This window comes from Leucopleurus acutus (assembly GCF_964270905.1).
Source record: "Leucopleurus acutus genome assembly, chromosome: 9".
NCBI classification, from domain to species: domain Eukaryota; kingdom Metazoa; phylum Chordata; class Mammalia; order Artiodactyla; family Delphinidae; genus Leucopleurus; species Leucopleurus acutus.
Genome location: NC_139144.1, coordinates 74,036,450 through 74,056,727, shown reverse-complemented (window position 1 = coordinate 74,056,727; position 20,278 = coordinate 74,036,450). Strand labels below are relative to the sequence as shown.

General features: G+C 37.3%; 1 protein-coding gene across 9 annotated transcripts in view; it reads right to left on the bottom strand.

Annotated features, from left to right (window-relative positions):
- The window catches only part of FOXP2 (forkhead box P2), a 531,560-nt gene that overhangs the window by 113,367 nt on the left and 397,915 nt on the right, over window positions 1-20,278 (bottom strand). For 7 of the 9 annotated variants that reach the window (XM_082846483.1, XM_082846480.1, XM_082846485.1 and 4 more), the window contains one exon: window positions 1,676-1,750. The exons of the other annotated variants lie outside the window; for them this stretch is intronic. In XM_082846483.1, the coding sequence (XP_082702609.1) occupies window positions 1,676-1,750 (75 nt within the window). The remainder of the gene's footprint in view (window positions 1-1,675; window positions 1,751-20,278) is intronic. 9 annotated transcript variants of the gene reach the window in all.

Genomic DNA, 20,278 nt, shown 5'->3' with positions numbered 1-20,278 from the left:
CCTGTGAGCCATTCATTTAATTTCTCCATCGTTTGTTTTTATTCTGAAAACATTTCAGTGAAAATATAAAGATCTGTCGCTGTAGATTTATTTTTCCATCAGTAGAGTAGATAATAATTTTTTAAATGGTAGAAGTAGATTTACATAAAGAACAGACACTATTATTGGTTAAGCCATCTCACTCTTCAGTCTAAAGAAAACAATTTTTCCATTGAAATTATTTTAGGAAAAAGTGTTACCAATTAAGAATACTGCCTGTTCCATTTTTAACGCACTATTTTTTTAAGTATAATTTTGAATGAATCTTCTTTACTAAGTTAAAATATAGTTATTTTTGAAGTGTGACTTTATTTTCTTCAAAACATAGAGAAAACCTAAAAATTAAGATGATTTTAGTCTTTCACATAAATTTACATAATTTCAGCAAACCTTAACAGTGCTTTTTAATTTTTGCTAGTTTTTCAAATGTTATTATTGTAAAGAAAGCTTAGAAGGGCAAACACTTTAGAATTAAAATGAATGAAATCCCAAACTAGATAATTTCAGATCATTATGAAACCTAATTTCATGTGCAAAATTTATTACCAATCCCCTGCATTCACTATTTCCATAAAATAGTACGTTACTGCCATTTCCATTTCCATTTTTGTTTTGCATCTAACATTTTAAAAATGTTTCAAGTTTACATATTTTCCACAAAGGAGAGCATCCCATGTTAATTTGACTCTATTTTTACTGAGAAAAATCTTTTGTTTTTTCAACTAAGGTATGAAATTATATATTTCTTCTTCATTCAGGAAGACACTGATTATTTGTCTATGAGATTAATTATGTTGTGTTCTAACAATCATAAATTAGGAAATATTAGGTATATGGTAGTAAAAAAAGATAAGTTTTGGGTGAGTCAATTTAGGAATATTCTAGACCATGGAAACTAAAAAAGTACATCAATTCTTAAGGAAACAAGCAAAAATTCTATATATGAAAATATACGACTTACATATTTAGAGATTCCTTAGGAATACAGGTAGTATCCATGGTAAACAGAAACATGAAGTTGCTCTATTTAAAAATTCTTGAACGGCCACTTCAAGATTGTTATTCATTTCCAAGGCTAACCAGTATGTGAACTGGGTCATGGAAGTAATTTTCATTGGATATTATAGTCTGAAGAGACAAATTACACTCTAGTGACAGAATATGTAAAAAGAGGCCTTGGCATATTTATATGGTAACTTGCAGAACATGGAACGGGAACTTTTCCCTAAAATATGTATTGTATCTATCCATAGTCTCAATGCGCTTATTTGATGCATATCAATACCATCTCATCAAATTATTCCTAAATCTGTTCAAGAAAAGTGTAGTGGTTCAAGAAAAGTACAGAGGTGAAAAAGCCATATGCTCTCATATATGTAAGGTAAACTTTTAACGCCATCAACTCACAGAAACGGTGAACTGTATGTATATCTGATGAAACATAATTGAAGCAAGAATATAAGAAGTAATAGAAAACAAACTAATTACATCTGTGCCTTAACATTAGTCATCTCTTGATCATCTGCATCAATGGAAGGTAGTGGCTGATAGAAAATCACAGACCATCTCTTTAGCAGGGTTGGGTCTATGGCCTTGTGCATAGTAGCTGAATTACTAATTGCCCAGTGTAACTTACTGCAAATGTGTTGTGAGGATGCCCATCACCAGAAGAGTGGCCACAGACACATAATTTTGTTTCTGGAAGCAATTCCTAGATTAAACAAAGAGAATCAGGAGTTGGCTTTTTTTTTTTTTTTTCCAATCATAAGGCTTAATGCTAATAATGTACATTATCATTTAAGAAAATATTATTTGGATTATTATCTTGGTAGGTTGACCTAGGCAAGACTACTCCACCTTTGTCTCACAGCTAATAATAGTATTAAATAAAATTGAAAATACAGGAATAATTTGGCAGATGTTAATTTGAATATTTGAACATACGAAATAACCACTAACCAAAAATTACCGATCATCTACCAGGATACTGACTTAGGAGCCTCACTTCCCACTTCTAAGCTAAAATTATGGCCAATGTTTATTAATAAATATTCCTATAGCTTTAAATGGTACTGTGATTTTAGAGTATGGCATGCTATTTATTTGTCCCTAAAACTTTATCTCTTTTTGAAAAAGCTAACTGTTGACTTGTAGTCAATTATAACCAACACGAATGAACATAAATCCTGTCTTGTCATGAAATGTGAGAACAATCACAAGAATCCCTTTAAATAAACTGCCTTGGCTCTGCATTACTATAACACAAATATTGTCATTAAATACATATTTAAGACTATGGAGCTAAACTCAGTAATCTCTGTTAAAACCTGTTGAATTGTGTCATTTGTATTGAAAATTACTCTATACACTCAAATGAATAGTTTGCGTTTTTATCTGTAAAAGCAAAGTGATTATTTATTGATAAATGACATGGAATGTCATTTTCTACCTAAGTAGCATCAGACATTTCAAAAGATTTTGTCTGAAGGGCAAAAGGATTACACTGCATTTGTGTAGACCATGTGACAACACATCCTTAGACTTCATGTATGATATGAAAGGATGATCCCCATTCATAAGATACACAAGGGAAATTATATCAGAAAACAAGAAAAGCAAGGAGGGATGTGGTAGGGGTGTCAGGGAGTATTTGTAGTGGTTTGATGCATGTAAATATTACATCTTATAAATAATTCTTTTCAAATACATCTCTGAAGTTCAGGGGATCTGTTTGAGAAACGGATTGTACATGCTTTACATGACTATATGCCATTTTCTTCAAGATAAGAGCAACATTAATTTAAACAGAAAAAAAATGGCTTCCAAAATATTCTTTCCCTTCAATTTCCTATGAAGAAGTATGTCACCTGATGCTGGCAGATGAGGATGAAGAAAAAACGTTCAAGTTATATTTTACTGTCAGAATCCAACAAACACTTTTTCATCTAAATTATTTTGTCAACAGCCTTGTAGTACCCTTGCTAACCTTATTTGGCACCAGTGCATAATTAGATACACAGGGGTGTGACTCCAATTGAAGGTGTTGGCATTGAAGCACTCTGTGAAAATATTAACTATGAGGTTAACTCCAATTTTCTCTTCTTTAATTAAATGCACATGGTACTAATGAGGTAACCTACTGTTCCTTGATAGCACTAATTAGCTAAGAGGAGAGTACACTCTCACACTGCAATTTAAACCTAAAAATAAGGTTGAAATATGCTAATTGCAGGCAATTTAAAACAGTACAAGTTGAAGAACTAGTCATAATAAGAGAAACTGACTGCTTTACAGCTAGGCAGCTGTAACTTTGGTTAAAATCAAAACAAGCCGCACGATTTTTGGACTGCTATTTAAGGAGGTCATAAGCATCCTAAAAAAAAAAAGAAATGAAATGCTACTCCGTACCACAGCAATGAACCAGATTAACAAAAAAATCCTCAGATAGACACTCATCTACCTAAAACCAAAAATCAGTGAGCATCATGAGAACTCCAAAGGTGCCACGACACTATATTTAGTACAGAACATGAAACTTCATAAATAAGCAACATCACCTTAAGCTCTTTCAAGAGCACCCAAATTAAATATTGTACTTTGTGTCTAACATAGACAAAACATGTCAGGTGCTGAAGATCTGCCATCCCAATCACAGAGTCTGAAGGGAGGGTATAGAGATGATTAAGAAACAGGACATTTCCAGACCAGGTACAAGTGCACTGATAAAAATACACAAAAGATGTTCTGACATAAAATGCTGTAGGCATCATTTAAAGGATACAGGTGCCAAAATTATCAGAAGGATTTCATTATAAGAAGGAGATTTTTGCTACTTTTCCTCTACAGATTAGAGCTCTGTGATGGGCGTAGCCTGAAGCTTCACTGTGAGAGAGAATATTCTCCATTCTCAGCTCACGTGACTCAGAAACATAATTTCAGTAAATCTAAGTATAATCCAAACATATCTTCTTTAATTGTGTCTCAGACATTTCCCCAATATGATTTTAACTGATAACCACTGAGATAACTTTGACATAAAACAAGATTCTGAAGGACCTTCTGAAGCCATGACATATTTTTGTTCATCAGAAACTTTGTTTGACCAAAGCAATCATTGCCTGACAATGCCAAATCATTCCTGTTATCATAGATAAAAATGCAGCACATTAAAATGATACTGTCATTAATCTATCCTTAGGGACAAAAGAGATAGGACTGTCCCACACTAAGGACACACAGTGACATTTCTGCCCTGTCATTTTGCATGCAAAATTATAAGATATATACAGTTTAAATAATCAAAAGAGTTGAGCAAGGAATAGAAATAGAGTTAAAAAGCAAAATTTATGAACAGAGAAAGTCAACTTAATCTTATGTTTACTGAAGAACAATACCCTGGAAAAAAGCAAACCATTTGAAAGGCACAGGCTTTTAAGTAACTCCCAACTAATAACTCCAGGAGTTAAAAGTATGTGAGAATAAACTCTGCACTGTCATTAGCCCGTCATCATGTCTTGCCAAAAAGCCTGGTTGAAGAAACTGCTTTGAAAAACCCACCCAGCTTCTTCTCCTGGCTGTCCTAGAGCTTTCTACAACAGAAGGAGACAGAATGTTGGCAAGAGACGCACTAATCAACCTCCGACCAACCATGCTTGAACAGATCCATGAAGCTGCAGGTCTGTGAAGGAGTAGCAAGGCGAATGAAATCAGACAGTCATTTAGAAATGGGTCTCCTGGAGGAAACCTGACATAATCTAGCAAATCACAGGGCAACACAATGTGAATGGATGTTTTAAGTGTTTGCATCTGTTTCAAATAAGCACCAAAGAACCTTTTAACAGTGAAAAGGCCAGGACAGTGTACTGGAATGGGCTTTCAACATTAACTTCAGAGGGAAACTATTCTTCTGTTAAATATGGATCATTGCAATTTTCTGTTAAAACAATAAAGACTTCAGTGTTCAGTGTTGGAAATAAGAATACTAGCTCTGGAGACAGTCTGCCAGGGTTCAGATCCTGACTCAACACTTGCTAGTAGTGTGACCTTGAGCAAGTTACTCCGCTCTTCTGGCCTCTCTCTCTAGAAAGGGGGTAGTAAGTAACAACGTCCTAGGGTCGTTAAATACACTGATTTATAAAGTACTTAGAATAGTGCTGGTACCGATATACATAATGTTTCTTAGCTATGTAGTTAATATTTATTAGCTATCATTATTGCTTCAGAACATTCAATTTCTTTCAAATAGAAAATTATTAAAGTTCTACTGTGTATAAAACACACTGTAAAGGATGCAAAAATTCCCAAGACATTCTATCTGCATTCAACTAGCTTTCCGTCTCCTATTGGACTTCATGATACAAATCAAAGCCTCTTCCATATGAATAAAAAATATTTTTTCTCTTTAGAAACCTGGTGTGGCAAAGCAAAAAGTTAATATGAGGGTGTCTGCATTCAGTGACAAGGTGAAGTGACTTCTAAGGAATAATATAATTTTTGCAAAGTTGATGAAGGTATATTTTCATAGAAAAATAGGAAAGTATTGTATATTGATCTTTCCTAATGAATGAAAATAGTTTTAAATTATCATTTTTCTTGAAGCTGGATGAAAATGGGATCAAATTTTTCTTTAATATGTTTAAAACTTTAGTGTCTTATAAAATTTGGGGTAAAATGATATCTGAATGGAATAGTGATCTACATTTTAAAGGTGCAAAAATTTTAAAACAGTGTTCGGCCAGTCAAGAAATGTGGATACTCTTTTTTTTTTTTTTTTTTTTTTTGTGGTGCGCGGGCCTCTCACTGCTGTGGTCTCTCCCACTGCGGAGCACAGGCTCCGGACGCGCAGGCTCAGCGGCCATGGCTCACGGGCCCAGGCGCTCCGCGGCACGTGGGATCCTTTCGGACCGGGGCACGAACCCGCGTCCCCTGCATCGGCAGGCGGACTCTCAACCACTGCGCCACCAGGGAATCCCTTTTTTTTTTTTTTTTTTTTAAGAAATGTGGATACTCTTGACCTAGTATGAAACAGGAATAAAATTAAACGGTTAACTGGCCTTCCCTCCACTCTAACTGTTCTGTTTGTTGGCTTGGTTGGCTATCTTTAGGCCGTTCATCACATCTGATGGAGAATGTCCCAGGGACAGTGGAGCCAGAGTTGTGCCAGGGTGATATGTGTTGGCTTTGCAAATTCACATTACTTCGTCTATCCCCAGCCCACCTCCGAAAAACAGACTAAAAGCTGCCTAGCCCTAACAGAGGAGGTGAAGAAAAGAGAACTGCTGTCTGGCAAACATTATTTCATAAGACCAGTGGATCTGAGGAGGTGGTATATTGTTTGGAGTCAGTCAACGAGGTGCAGGGACCATGTACCCCGCAGGACCAAACCAGTATGAGCACATGCCCGAAGACTCTTCATTCTTCATTCTGAACAAGGAGTAAGTCCTGCCTTACCTCCTTCTGTGGCACTGACTACAAAACCCATATGGTATTGAGGAGAATAGGATGCAGCCATTAAAGAATCACTTCGCAGAGAAAGAAAATAGAGCCCAGGGAGCTGAAATTATTTACAAAAACTCATGCTTTTATTTATATTTTAAGGCTGCTGTGCATCACAATAGCCTACTGGAACAGGTTCTCAAACGTTAGCATGTAAAGGAATGTCTGGATGAACTGTTATAATTGAAAATTCTACACTTCTAGGGACTCAGATTCAAAAGATCCGAGATAGGGCCCATGAATATGCAGTTTAACAAGCATCTTGGTGACTGTGATTTAGAGCTTCCATGATTACACTTTGAGAAATATTGTCTTCTGTGTTCAGGATATTTGTGGGACAGGTAATTTCTCATTCTTTTATTCCATTATTCAGTCAGTGAACATTTTTCAGTACCTACTGTGTGCTATAAATTATGTTAGCCACGTGGATAAAAAAAGGAATGAAAATTGTCCTTGGTTTCAGAGGAGAGCGGGAGGAAAAGCCTTGTAAACTAGGATACAACTGAGTAAGTGCCATTTGCATCTTGAACCCTTTGACACTCCATTCAAGTCAAGAATGGCCTCCTCAGAAAAAAATTTAATTGCATAAAATAAAATGTAAGAAGTTAGAAAGGAAATCAGTTATGTTGAAATTCAGATTTCAAAATATTTAAAAAGCCACATTTGTGAAATATTACTAAATGTGCTTCTCTGTAAATACATTAAATAATAAGATACAATGTCAGGTTTAATAACCACTCTAATTTTTAAGTAGTAATAAGCATAACTAATGTTTCTAGATATTTTTGCCAACAGATGAAAACATCTGTAATTTTTTTTTTGAGGACGATGTCACAGATACTGCCAATACTGTTGTGGTTTGTTACCTACATTCATAATAGAAGAAAATATGAAGTATTAATTAGAAGTGAAAGTGAGAATACTTTCTCCTCCATTCATATTCATAGACCTCCTGAATTCTACCCATGGATCCTAGGTTGAGACAACATTAGAGAGAAACGTATTGTTGAAGAGGTAAAAAGTACAGTTCCATTGTACTGGAAGAATGTATTAAGAGTGAGGAATTTATTACTCTAAAAAGAAAGACGTGGAAAGGAAGAAAGGGAGAATCCAAAAGATTTAGAATTGTACTTGAGAAATGTGATCATGTGGCTATGGCTGGAGTGTGGTATGGATGAGGATGGAGGTGAGAGAGAAGACTGGAAAGCTGGGACTATGAAAAGTTCTGCCCATCAGACAAAGGGAATTTCTGTCATGTCCTGAGGTAAAGGGCAGGAGCAAATTTTTTCTTTTCTTTTTTTTTTAAAATTTCACTTCCATCCATTTTTTATTTATTTATTTTGGGCTGTGTTGGGTCTTCATTTCTGTGCGAGGGCTTTCTCTAGTGTGGCAAGCGGGGGCCACTCTTCATCGCAGTACGCGGGCATCTCACTATCGCGGCCTCTCTTGTTGCGGAGCACAGGCTCCAGACGCGCAGGCTCAGTAGTTGTGGCTCATGGGCTTAGTTGCCCTGTGGCATGTGGGATCCTCCCAGACCAGGGCTCGAATCCGTGTCCCCTGCATCAGCAGGCAGATTCTCAACCACTGCGCCACCAGGGAAGCCCGAGCAAATTTTCTTTTAAGGAGACAAGAGAAAAGCATGAGGGTGTGGGCTTAGACTGGAACTGGGAAAAACTGGTAGCTGGTAGCCTAAGATGCCCAAAGGTTCACCAGAGAGTTATTTATGGTCTGGGCTGAATGAAGAGCACTGAAAGTAAGAACAGGATACTGAATTTGACAAAAGGCTAATTTCCAAGGATTTGAAGACTACCTGAGTGATAGAGTGAAGGATAAGGGACACTAGGAGTAGGCTGTGATGTCACCAGCAAGATAAGAGGATGCAAGAAAAAATGGTTTTTAAGGAATACAGGAGAATGTGCTTTAACTGAAAATACTAGAAATACTATACTAGATCTTACTGCAGGACATCCAGGTAGTTATTTCTAGCAAACATTTGAGTATAGCATAAGCCTCAAGTTCAGGAGACAAGGCAAGATATATAGAGATCTGAGACCTTCTGTGGTGGTGACCCCACAGGAAGTGGATAAGTTCTGTCATTGAGATCATCTAAAGGAATGGTTCTCAACCTGTGCCATGTGCTAGCATCACCTGGGGAGCTTTGAGTCAATACTGATGCTGGGCTCCACCACCTTCAGCTTCTGATTGTATTAGGCTAGGATGGCGCTCAGGCACCTCAGGTAATGACAATGTGCGGCCAGAGTTTAGCACCACTGATATAACAACTGAACATAAAAAGTTATGGACAGAGATGAGGAAAGCCACCAAATTAAGAGGACTGGTGTCAAATGTCTCAAGTGTTCTGACAGGGTCTAGTAGGATGGGACTTTGACTTGAATACAACTCTCAGAGGTTGTCAGTGATACTCAAAAGAATGATTTCAGAATGGGAGTGGTGATAGAGACATAATAAGTCAAAGAAGGAATAGAGATTGAAGGGTAACCAATTCTTTCCAAAAGTTTACTGATGAAGGAAAGGAGTGGGTCAGGAAGAGTGCCTGATATAAAACAAAGGTTCAAGTAAGATTTTGTTTTGTGGGTGTTTGGTTTTTAAAGACAGGAAGACTCACAGAAAATGGGAGACTGAAGATACAGGAGAGCAGCTGTGAGGCTGACATGACAAGGTCGTAGGAAAGGCTGGGCAGGGCAGGTATCAAGCTGGCCTTGGAGAAAAGATCTCACTGTGATACAAAAGGGCATAAAGAGAGGTGCCAATATGAGTTTGTTTTAGGAGTGGAGATGAGAGAGGCAGAGGGAGATCTTACTTGGTGGCCTCTGAATTTTATCTCTGAAGGAGGAGACAAAGTCACTGGGACTAGGGGCTCGATGTGAGATGTAGGAGCTGAAAGGGGACAGTTAAGGCAGGAAGCTGGCCTAGGGAGGGGGGAGTGAGGAGTTTAGAAACGATTGCTAAACAGTGATGAAGGCTAAGGTGAAGCTGTGGACTCAATACTGCCTGATACTGTGATTTTCTGTAGGAATATCCAGTAGCTTGCTTGGGAGTAGGAGTAAGGAAAGCCACAGTTTGGAGAATGGAGAGCAAGGTCAGAGTGAACGATACAAAATAGCGAGAGTTTCTTTAATGTCATCATTAATCATGGGATACAGTTGGATCAGGAAGCCATGTAGGTGGGCACGGGCGTGGTGATGTGGAGAGGATGACAAGGAAGAGCAGTGCTTATGATCAGAATGGGGATTCCTTAGGTCTACTAACTCAGACTGATTTTAAAAAATTGGTCCAAGGACATACAGAATATTGTTGAAGGTACTGATTATTAAAAGTTTATAATTTTCTGCTTGTTTTCTTCATGGATCAGTGTAAATTTTTTTTTTTTGCGGTACGTGAGCCTCTCACTGTTGTGGCCTCTCCCGTTGTGGAGCACAGGCTCCGGACGCGCAGGCTCAGCGGCCATGGCTCACGGGCCCAGCCGCTCTGTGGCATGTGGGATCTTCCCGGACCTGGCCACGAACCCGCGTCCCCTGCATCAACAGGCGGACTTTCAACCACTGCGCCACCAGGGAAGCCCCAGTGTAAATTTTTTAAAATAGTATATTTTCTTTTCCTTGATAAACATGCCAAATTATACCATTCACTGGTAACGAACTCAACATGAAAGTCCAAATTTATGAAATTAAATTAGGGATTCCTATTTCCTTAATTATTCAAAATAAAAATGTAGTTAAGGTTGTATTTATGTAAACAGAAAGAGAACTCATCTAAAATAAATTCGATTTTTATATAATCCTTAGGAACATATGTATTAGTGAATCTGCATGTACAAATGTGTTACTAGGTGCTATTTCCCTACAGTTCCCTATTGCTATGTGTTTCCTTACTGTTGAAAGAGTAGAGTTCTTTGAGAAAAAAACTACTGTCGAGACCATGCTACAATCTTGTAGCAAACCAGCTCAGTGACTACAGAGGAAATCTGTTGATCTTCCCTACCTGGAATCTATTCCTCTTTTTGCTAACAACACCAAAGTTTTTCTTGGGGGACCATCCCCATTCTGCACCCCAGCTCCCAACATCATATGCAAATTGGTAGGACTGGCTCAAGGGTAGGTGGCTGCTACAAACAGGCCAATCAGATTCCCTCTCTCAGTAACTGATTCTTGAGAATAATGAACAGGAATTCATCCAACCTAATGCTGGGACCCCACAGAGCCTGTCCAACGATCTTGCTTTTGCTTCTTATCTTTCTGTGACCAGATTTTTGTTTCATTTTTCCTTGGATTTTGTGAACAATTCTGTATCTTTGAACAGATCCCACTTTTTTGTTTAAGTTGTACGTGTATTTCTGTGACTTGAAGCCAGAGAAATAAACTAACAAGAATACTTCAAAATGTTTCAATCAATGATCTGACTGCCAAAATTAGGATTAAACTTTGATAGCCTTTAAATTAAGTTTTGGAGCAAATTTTAGGTTATAATCCAAAGACAAAAGAGACAAAAGATAAGGCTGGAAGTCATGATCTTGGCCACCTCATGTTTTACTAGTTGCAAAATTAAGTGAAGTAATCACAAATTGCTGTCATAATGTCAGCTTTATAAATCTTTTCCTCTCCCAAAATGTCAGCTTGTATAATCAGACTTTCTATTCTGCAAAACACAGTTTAATATATAAAAATGGCAAAATAAAACATTAGGTTAAATTCTAAAATATCTGCACAGGTACATTTATTAATGTATTGATTCTTGATGGGCATTAGGATTTTTATTTTTATCATAATTTAAGATTACATACTCATTTGTTTTTCCTTGTTCAACAGATTCTAAATTATTTCTTTTCCTTTTTTAAAAAAAAGAAAGGGTAGGTAAACACTAGCAAAGAAAGTTTAGTGATGGCTATTGTCTCAATCCACATACCACATATTTGGAGGATTTGAGATTGTAAAGTACTTAATATTAATCAATTAAATCCACTGACATTTCTAAAATAAATTCGATCCCCATTTCACAGCTTAAAAGAACTGAAGAATTAACAAAGATTACACAATATAACAGTGTCGAACTCAGATTTTTCACCCTGGTTTTCGTCAATCCCCTTCTTATTCACCTCAGAAAGCTGCCATCATAACTGGCACTAATTGGCACCCTTGTTAGAAACCTCAGCAGAGGAGCAAGGAATAGAAAAGATATGGACACCTCTCATCCACAGAGCCCAGCTGTCTGTAGAGGTGAGGCTGAGCTCAAGGATGGGGCAGATGACCCGGCGCCGTCTGTGAGAAGAATAAGACCTACACCTGTCCACTGACTACTTAGACAACTTGAATCTCCAGGGACGTTAATCAAGTGTCTTTCATGCACCTAAAGTCATTGGAAAACAAAAGATGCCTGTAGTGCTCCTACAAGTGATGTACTTATTACATTCTAAGAGGAGATGAAGACAGCAGTCAACAGACACTTCTGGCATGAGATACTCACGCAGAGTACTGGTAGAATATTCTATTTTTGTTCTATGCTTGTTTGCTTTGTTCAAGAGAATATGTTAAGCTCTTCTTAAAAATAAAAATAAAACAGGGAGCTGGATTTCTCATGATCATCGTGGAGAATGGAAGACAGCATTTTAAGTTATACAGTAATTACTTAATAGATAAAGAAGATGGATTCTATGCATAGGATTTTCCCCCTGGGTATATTGGGGCTAGGCAGAAGTAGCTTATGCTCACATAAGAGTAATAGTCCTTAGGTTTCTGCTCTTTTTCTGCTGTAGTCAAAAGAAAATACAGATGTCTCTTGTTGCCTTAAGGAGGTTAGGTGAGGTAGTAGAAGGTAAGAAACAGGCCTGGGTAAAACAACTTTCCTTATTGAATGAGAAAGCATTAAGAAGTGGATGGTGTACAGGACATGTAGGTGCTTGAAGCTACCTGTTGATGATGGGGGGCTACTGACTGACTGTAGTTCGTTCAGTATTTTATTCACCAAAGATTTAATGACCATCTAGTTGCCACTTACAGTAAAGGGTCTGACTCCATTTCTTATCTGACTGTTGACTTTTTAGGCCTCAACCTCCCTTTCCCCTATGGCTCCACATCTGGACAGAAAACTTGTGCATGCACCTCCACCTCTGCCACTGGAGGGAAATTTAAAACACTTGTTCAAGTGATCTTTTCCCCAGCTCGCCCCATAGCCATTATACAGACCCAGCCTACACCCTCTACTATCCCAAGCCAGCCTGGACCTGCTTGTGCCCCATTGGTTCTCCCCCAGCGTCTCCCACGTGAGTAATCAAATTTCTCTCAAATTCTCTTGGTGTGTTGAGTGTCATCAGCTTCGACATCTAAACTAAATTTTGGGTGGGGTTCTCTCTCACTTCTGCAGGATACTATGGAAAACTACTTACTAGGTTAAGAATGGGGATGCAGGGTTAAGTAGGAGTCCCTAACCCAAAGAGGTTAGAGACGAATTGGGAAGACAAACTACGAGTGAAGGGTATCATAATAAGTGCTATGACAGATAGATGCGCAGGGTTCTATGGGAATACAGAGGAAGGGTACTTAGTACTTACATGGCAGACAGTGGATAGAAAAGCATTTTAGACTAGGTGATAATAAATGGACATTAGTAAACAAATGGGTGTGAGGTGGGTGTGGGTGGAAAGCATTCAAGACCAAAGAAGCAGCCGTTATGAAGGCTTGAAGATACAGGGGCCCCTGCATCATTCAGAGAAACACTGATAATCCAGTAACGTCAGAGAAAATAGTGCTAGGCAAGAGAGGGTGGCAGGGATGGAGACAGAGTCAGAAGCCAGATCTCCAAGTGCATCATGGAAAGCAAAGTGGCCTTCAGGTGCTTCAAATTTCTCATAATTACATGTGCACACCACCTGATTTTCGCTTGGAGGATTAAATGAAGGGTCAAATACATGAACACATTTCTTAGGTATTTAGAGTCATATTACTACAGTCTTGAAGTAGTAACTGTGACCAATGCAGAAGAGCACAAGATATTCTTTTAAATCTCAATGATGGCAAGAAATAACTTTTTTTCCAGGAACTCCCCTTCCTCTTCCTTCCAGTCAGTTGCTTTCCTAGGACTCTGCATATGTTTTATTCCTTAACATTCTTTCCCTAATTTTTTAAGTACATGAGTAAATTATAGTATGTTTAAAGTCAGTTCTGTAACAAAATTCCACTTGGAAAATTCTGCTTCCAAGAATACAATGTACTAAAATGTAACTTAGCTGAATTGCATTCCCATAAAGGTACCAACATAAACTAACTTACATTTTGTATTACCAAGCAAAAATTAAGGAAATTTTACATAGCAGTATAGTTTCATCTTCAAGAAAGTTTTGTGGTAAGCTAAATGGAAAAATTTGGAAAACAGAAAATCTCATTTCAATTTTATAGTGCAGCACTAAGAGAAATGAAATAAACATTTTAAAATTTGGGATTCAGGAGAAAAAAGGAATGCTTCACATTAGATTTAACTGGATACTGCCCCTTTCTTTGCTATTTGGGGCATTCAGAATACAATTTCACAGATGATATATTTTTCTTAATGTGATTTTCAGAGTACATCTAATGGAAAATGCCTGGTTAGGATTAAGAGACATAGTACAGATGTTAAACTACATTTGCATGCAATTATTTCTAAAACAAATGCCAGGGTACAGAGCCTACTGAAATGCCTTTCAGGATGGCTGGCACATGTATTAAACCAGCTTCCAATCTCTGAGTAAGTCTATATTCTGAATATTTCAAATCAGACACTGAGCACAGAATAAATCTTTGTTTTTTACCTTGAGGCATTGTCCAGGAACGTATGGACATAGGGTTAGAGCCCCAGGATTCAGGGTAGGGACTTGGCATTTCTTAAAGCAAAAGCTTTTCTTGCTCAATGTAAAAACTGCATTTCATGTCTTAATTTCAATTGCTGAAAAAGTAAAATGAGTACAAAACAAGTTAAAATAATAATATGGGGAATAAAACAGAAAGTAATAGATTCGATATACTGTATAGCTTTCAACCTGGTTTAGGGTTTTTCTTCAAAAGGCAATACAAAATATCTATAAAGTTATTAATTTTTTTTTTGTTAGTAGACATCTCACTTTAGCTGATGGTCTTGCAGCAATATACTTTTAAGCATCAAAGTAGAAGTAAGAAACTCCTATTCAAAGTACTTCTGAAATGCCTCTGCCACCAACTTTATCGGAAATATCAAAAGCAGTGAGGGTACAACAAGGAAGCATTCATTGCTTTGCTTATGTAGGGCACTATACCTTCACAGAGGCACTAACCCTAGATGTCCTTGGAGTTTGTGGATCGGGCAAGACCTATAACTACCTTTTGGTGATCCTTCCCGCGAGAATGCATTTTTGGACTAGGACTTGAATCAATGAACAAAGCCTGAGGAGCCATTGCTACGTCTGTTATGTATCAAAACAAAACACTGTATCATACTTTCATTTGTTCAAATTCAGAAAGTACCAGCATCTCTTTTACTGTATGCTTTTCTCCTTAGGGGGGAACAATTCAGATCATGGTCACCCCTAGGAATTTATGAGGGGCCTGAAGGATGTGGCAGTTCCTTTTCTGATCCCTGCAGGGGAAGCAGCGGCAGCCCTTGGATCAGCTACTTTTTATCCACTGTTGGTCTCAGTGGCAGCTCCTTTTCTTGCCAATAATGATAAATGATAGACTCTTTAATGAGGAATAGAGACTGCAAGCTGCACTTACAGAAGCTCATCTTGTTGGCATCTCTGATTATCATTCTCTCCCCATCAACCCTTTCCCCCCTCTTGATCATGATGTGAGGTACAGAGGCAACCTGAAGGAAGAGGACCAATTCTTAAAAAAACAGCACTCTTTCCAACAGAAAATCTCTTACCATTTGATATTAAAACTCTCATGACGCCAAGAAAACCTCCAGTAGAGGTTCGGGACTGCCACTCACTTTTTCTTTTCCGTATCAAAAGATAATTCCCCATATTTATGGATGAATATCTAACTTCATTACCAAGTCCCACTGCCTTCTTAATAGTGCTTCCCAACAGCTGGGGATGATGAGGTATAGGAGAGAAAGGCATAAAGGAAGTCAGAGTCACTCCAGTAGAATCTTCTAGTGGTAGTGGTGATGGAGACTGCTTTCATGGGGGAGACCCCATGCGTCCCTCCAATCCCTTCCCTTCATCACCACTGCTTTATCTTAACCACAAATTGATCTGGATTCAAAACAACAAAGACATTCAAGAAAAGGTAGTTTTCATATTTGTCATCCCCCTTATTTTGATCATGTTTTCTAAAAACGTAAAATCTGAGATATTTTAAACAGCAATTAAGGGATGCATGTTATCAGTGATTAATGGCAAGGTAAGAGGCGCAGGAATTGGAATCAGACTGATTTGAATTCACATCCCAGCTCAAACCACCAGCGACATGACCTTAGATAATGTAATTTAACCTTTCTGAGGCTCAGTTTCTTATTCTGTGAAATGAGAAAGCAGAAATACATTACCAGGTATAAAAAGTAAGCCTGAATATATGTCAAATGAAAATAAAATCATAAATGCTTTAGGACCTTTCTTTTGTTAGAGAAAAAGAGGCATTGAAAAAGGATGGGAACCTAAAAAATGTGATTTCTCTAACATCTCTGGTTGACACCTCAGCCTTCCTTTTCACTGGCCTAGTCACCCACATTATATTCCGATATAATGGCCAACAAACTTGTCACTAAGAGGCACAGGAGACCAGCTAGGGACTAAGATAAAGCCCTTTTTTGGGCAGAGCTGTAGGTGTATCATGACATTGGGCACGTATAAAATCCTCACACAGATACAGGAATGAACTAGCAGTAAAAGCCTGCTCTGTATTCATAAAACATGGTTAAAAATACCAACATTAGTGTTTAAACATTTCAAATATTAAAATACAACGGAAGGCAACTAGATTCTATGAGGTAAGATTATTATTAAATATAATGCAATTTCTCCAAAGAATGTATTTCTTGAGCGTTTAGATCCATAAAGATGGAAAGCTGAGATGAGTTCTGAATTAGAAAAGATAGAAGGAGATCAAAAGCTATCAGAGTAATCACTATGTACCACAATAAAAAAGAAAATAGTAGTCTCGTGCCAAAATGAACTCAAACTTACACAAACCTCCATGACTATATATGTACTAAAAATAATACAGAATTGTCATTTTTTACGTGTGGAAGAGTTTACTGGGAAAGAAAATGTCAGATTTTAGAATTGTGTTATTGTCTATTAGAAATTATTCATTTCTAAGCCAGGACCAAGTTTCCATTACCCAATAGCTGCTCTCAAGAATGAAGCTAATTTACATTTAAAATAGTACAGTCTACTCTTTAAAAGCACAATGGTAAACACACCAATTTGACAATTACATTAATATGAGTATTTGCATAATCTGTCTCCCACACCTGTTCTTAATTTGAAGCAGCTGCAGGACAAATCACATCATACTAATCTCAATGGGTACCTGCATGTTCCAAACAATAATGCATGCATGTTATTTTTTGAAGATATTTTATTTTTAAAATGTTTCCTGACTTAAAAAAATGGTAAAAGTTTTGTGGAAGCTGTAATATTTATTTGGTTACTATTAATTAGTGCAATAAGTATAATACCAAATAATTCTATCCCTTACATTTTTGGCCTCTTCTGTTACTAACTTATGATAGTACTGTCTGGAGTTATTTTTCTTAAATAATATGTATTTACATGGAAAAGGATTAAAAAGAACAATAAAAATATAACTAGAAAACTTCAGTAAGGAATACAATCCTTATATACAACTAAGAGCAAATGCATTAATGGAGAATCGCGCAAAGTCTGCAGATCATCTGGAGATGTATCTGCAGCTCAGATAATTGTGGCATCTTTTGGAACACCTTTTCAAAACTGGGTTCCATTTATGTTTTAACAATAATACATCCGAGTTTAACAAGCAGAAATCTACTTTCATCCTTTAAAGGGTCCAGCTGTGTTTGTGGGTATTCACATGCTCAGTGCCATCAGAAAGGAAGTCAGTTTGTTACTAATACATATTCTTGTACTTGGTGTATTTAAACCATTCACTAGATTCCAACTGGTGGAATATAAGACACCCATGTAATCTGTCAACAAAACTGTCTCTCTCTAATCTTCTATTATGAATGGAAAATGAAGTTAGAGCTTTCTAAAGATGTTATTTATTTCCTGAAAAATGAATGAGAGCGTGCACAGTAATGAACGGGAACAATCAACAAAACTGATCTGTGTATTTATATGCTGTTGACCTCTGGAGAGGTGAACACTGACTGGCTGAATTCTTAGTTCACTATTTTGTGCAGAATTTTACTTTTATAAGTGTTTTCATTCTATTAGAAGGAAAAATACTAAAGAAATTAATGGTAGCTTACATTTCTATTACATTTTCATGCACATTATTTAGTAATTCTCACCATACAAGAGAAAACAGAGAGTCAGAGGAGTTGACATGATTTGCCCAAGTTCTCACAACACTGTAACAGTGTTATGGTCCAGGCCTCCTGAACCCAGCTCTATATTCCTTCCCATAACTCATGGAGATTGATTTGAACGAATAATAGCTATTATGATAAATAAATTGTAGCAAACATTATTATTATTATTATTTTTTCCAGTACGCGGGCCCCTCACTGCTGTGGCCTCTCCCATTGCGGAGCACAGGCTCCAGACGTGCAGGCTCAGCGGCCATAGCTCACAGGGCCCAGTCGCCCCGCGGCATGTGGGATCCTCCCGGACCGGGGCACGAACCTGTGTCCCCTGCATCGGCAGGCGGACTCTCAACCACTGCGTCACCAGGGAAGCCTGCAAACATTTTTACTAATGAAACAGTTTAAAGTTTTTTTTTATTTCACAGTATCTGAAGTATTTCAACTCATGGCTTCAAGTGTACTAGAAAACACTGTTTCAAAAGTGACTAGAATAACAGAATTGTTTTCTATTTAGATAAATAGATCGCAAATTCTTACTAAGAACCAAGACTAGTTACTCTAGGAGTATACAGATAATTTTTATTACTATATGATTTAGGCAATAAAGCCAAGTTATAGTGATTGTGAGAGAAGCAATTTCCACAGTTGTGACCTCTACATAATTATATTTCTAAATATTCCTTATTTTATTTTTCTTCATTAGAAACCTTACATATACAATTGAGCACACAGAAAAGTACTCTAAATAGATAAGCTGGCATGTCATGGGGGGCACGTAGAACATAATGGGATGAAAACTCTATTTGTGTGTGATGAATATGCACATTGTATAATATTCTAACAACAAATTTCACTTTTTCTCTGAGTTATCAGAATATTTTAACTTCAGTAAATGAGTCATAAATTTCCAAATTTTAAAATAATCTTGTTTCTTTTTGTCTGTGCTATTAAGGCGAAAACTAACTCGTTATCAAAGTTAAAAGCTTTCTGACATGTAATAAAGAAGGCTGATTTTTCTGTAAATATAAGCTGCTATAAAGGTATACACTTTTGCTAAAAGCAAAGCATTAGGATAATACATTTTTAGAGCTAGAGACGAGTCAAATCCCCTCAGTTGACAGAAGTGGAAAATGAGGCTCCACTGCCCTGCCTTCCCCAGAGTCATACAGTACCGAGTGCTGGAGTCGGTCCTGGAACCCAGAGTCCCCCATAGAGCAGAGTCTGGCCTCTTACCGCTACAGCAAAGCATGAACCGAGCAACAACAGGTCATTTACAAACAGGCTCGTGCTTTTCCATGGTCCTAAACGAAGCTGTACGCCAACGACGGGATGCAAATGATTCTTGTGTTTAGAAAGAAACTACAAAATATAAAACTGCATTCATTTCTAGACTGGCATGATGATGTCATGTGGACGCACACACAAATGCTGGTAAGCATGTAGATAAGTGTTAACAATATCACTGGGAGGTTGGAATTTGGGTGAATTTGAGTCCTTCATATTCTTCTGTGTTTCTGAATTATTTTTGTAAGCACACATTGCTTTAATAATCACTCAAAATGAGGCTATTTGCAAACTGAAACCAGGACTTAGAACGGTGGCTATAAATGTTTTTCATCAAACATGTTAACTCTTAAAAACCTTCACTGACATGAGGATTCGGCACATAAGTACCCTGATTAGTCTTATTAAAACAGAATTTATATTCTTCCCTTAGTCTCAGTAATGCAAAAAAATAAATGCCTACTACCCTCGGCATGATAATTTCTTCTGAATGTGAAGAAATTATTAAAATACTTTTTTCTCCCTTTTCTTCTTTTCGATCTGGGTAAACTCCCTTTGTGATCGGCTCTCCCATTTTCCCTTTAACCATCTCTATCATATTACTTGTTATCCTTAGACTCGTTTCCATGCTTCAGTATCCCTTAGACTCTGGAACGCAGTCCTAAACAAATTTTAAAGAACCACAAACAAAGCCTCAGGAGGCACAAAAAATGAAGAAAACCCTACTCTGCTCAGTTTATAAGTGATGGCTGATTCACTAAACACTTAGAGGGGGAAAGAAAAAGGCAATTTATTCCATAAAAAGCCATAACTGTCAAAGAGGGTTTTTATTTTTAACCTTAAACCACTGAGTTTTGTTTAAAATGGCTTAGAAGAACGGTTATTATCTTGAATTTTTTATCTAGCCAGATTGCCAACTCTCTGAGGATAGGAACATCTTTGAATCCCCTGTGGTACCTGATGTCTGCTTAGCAAAGTA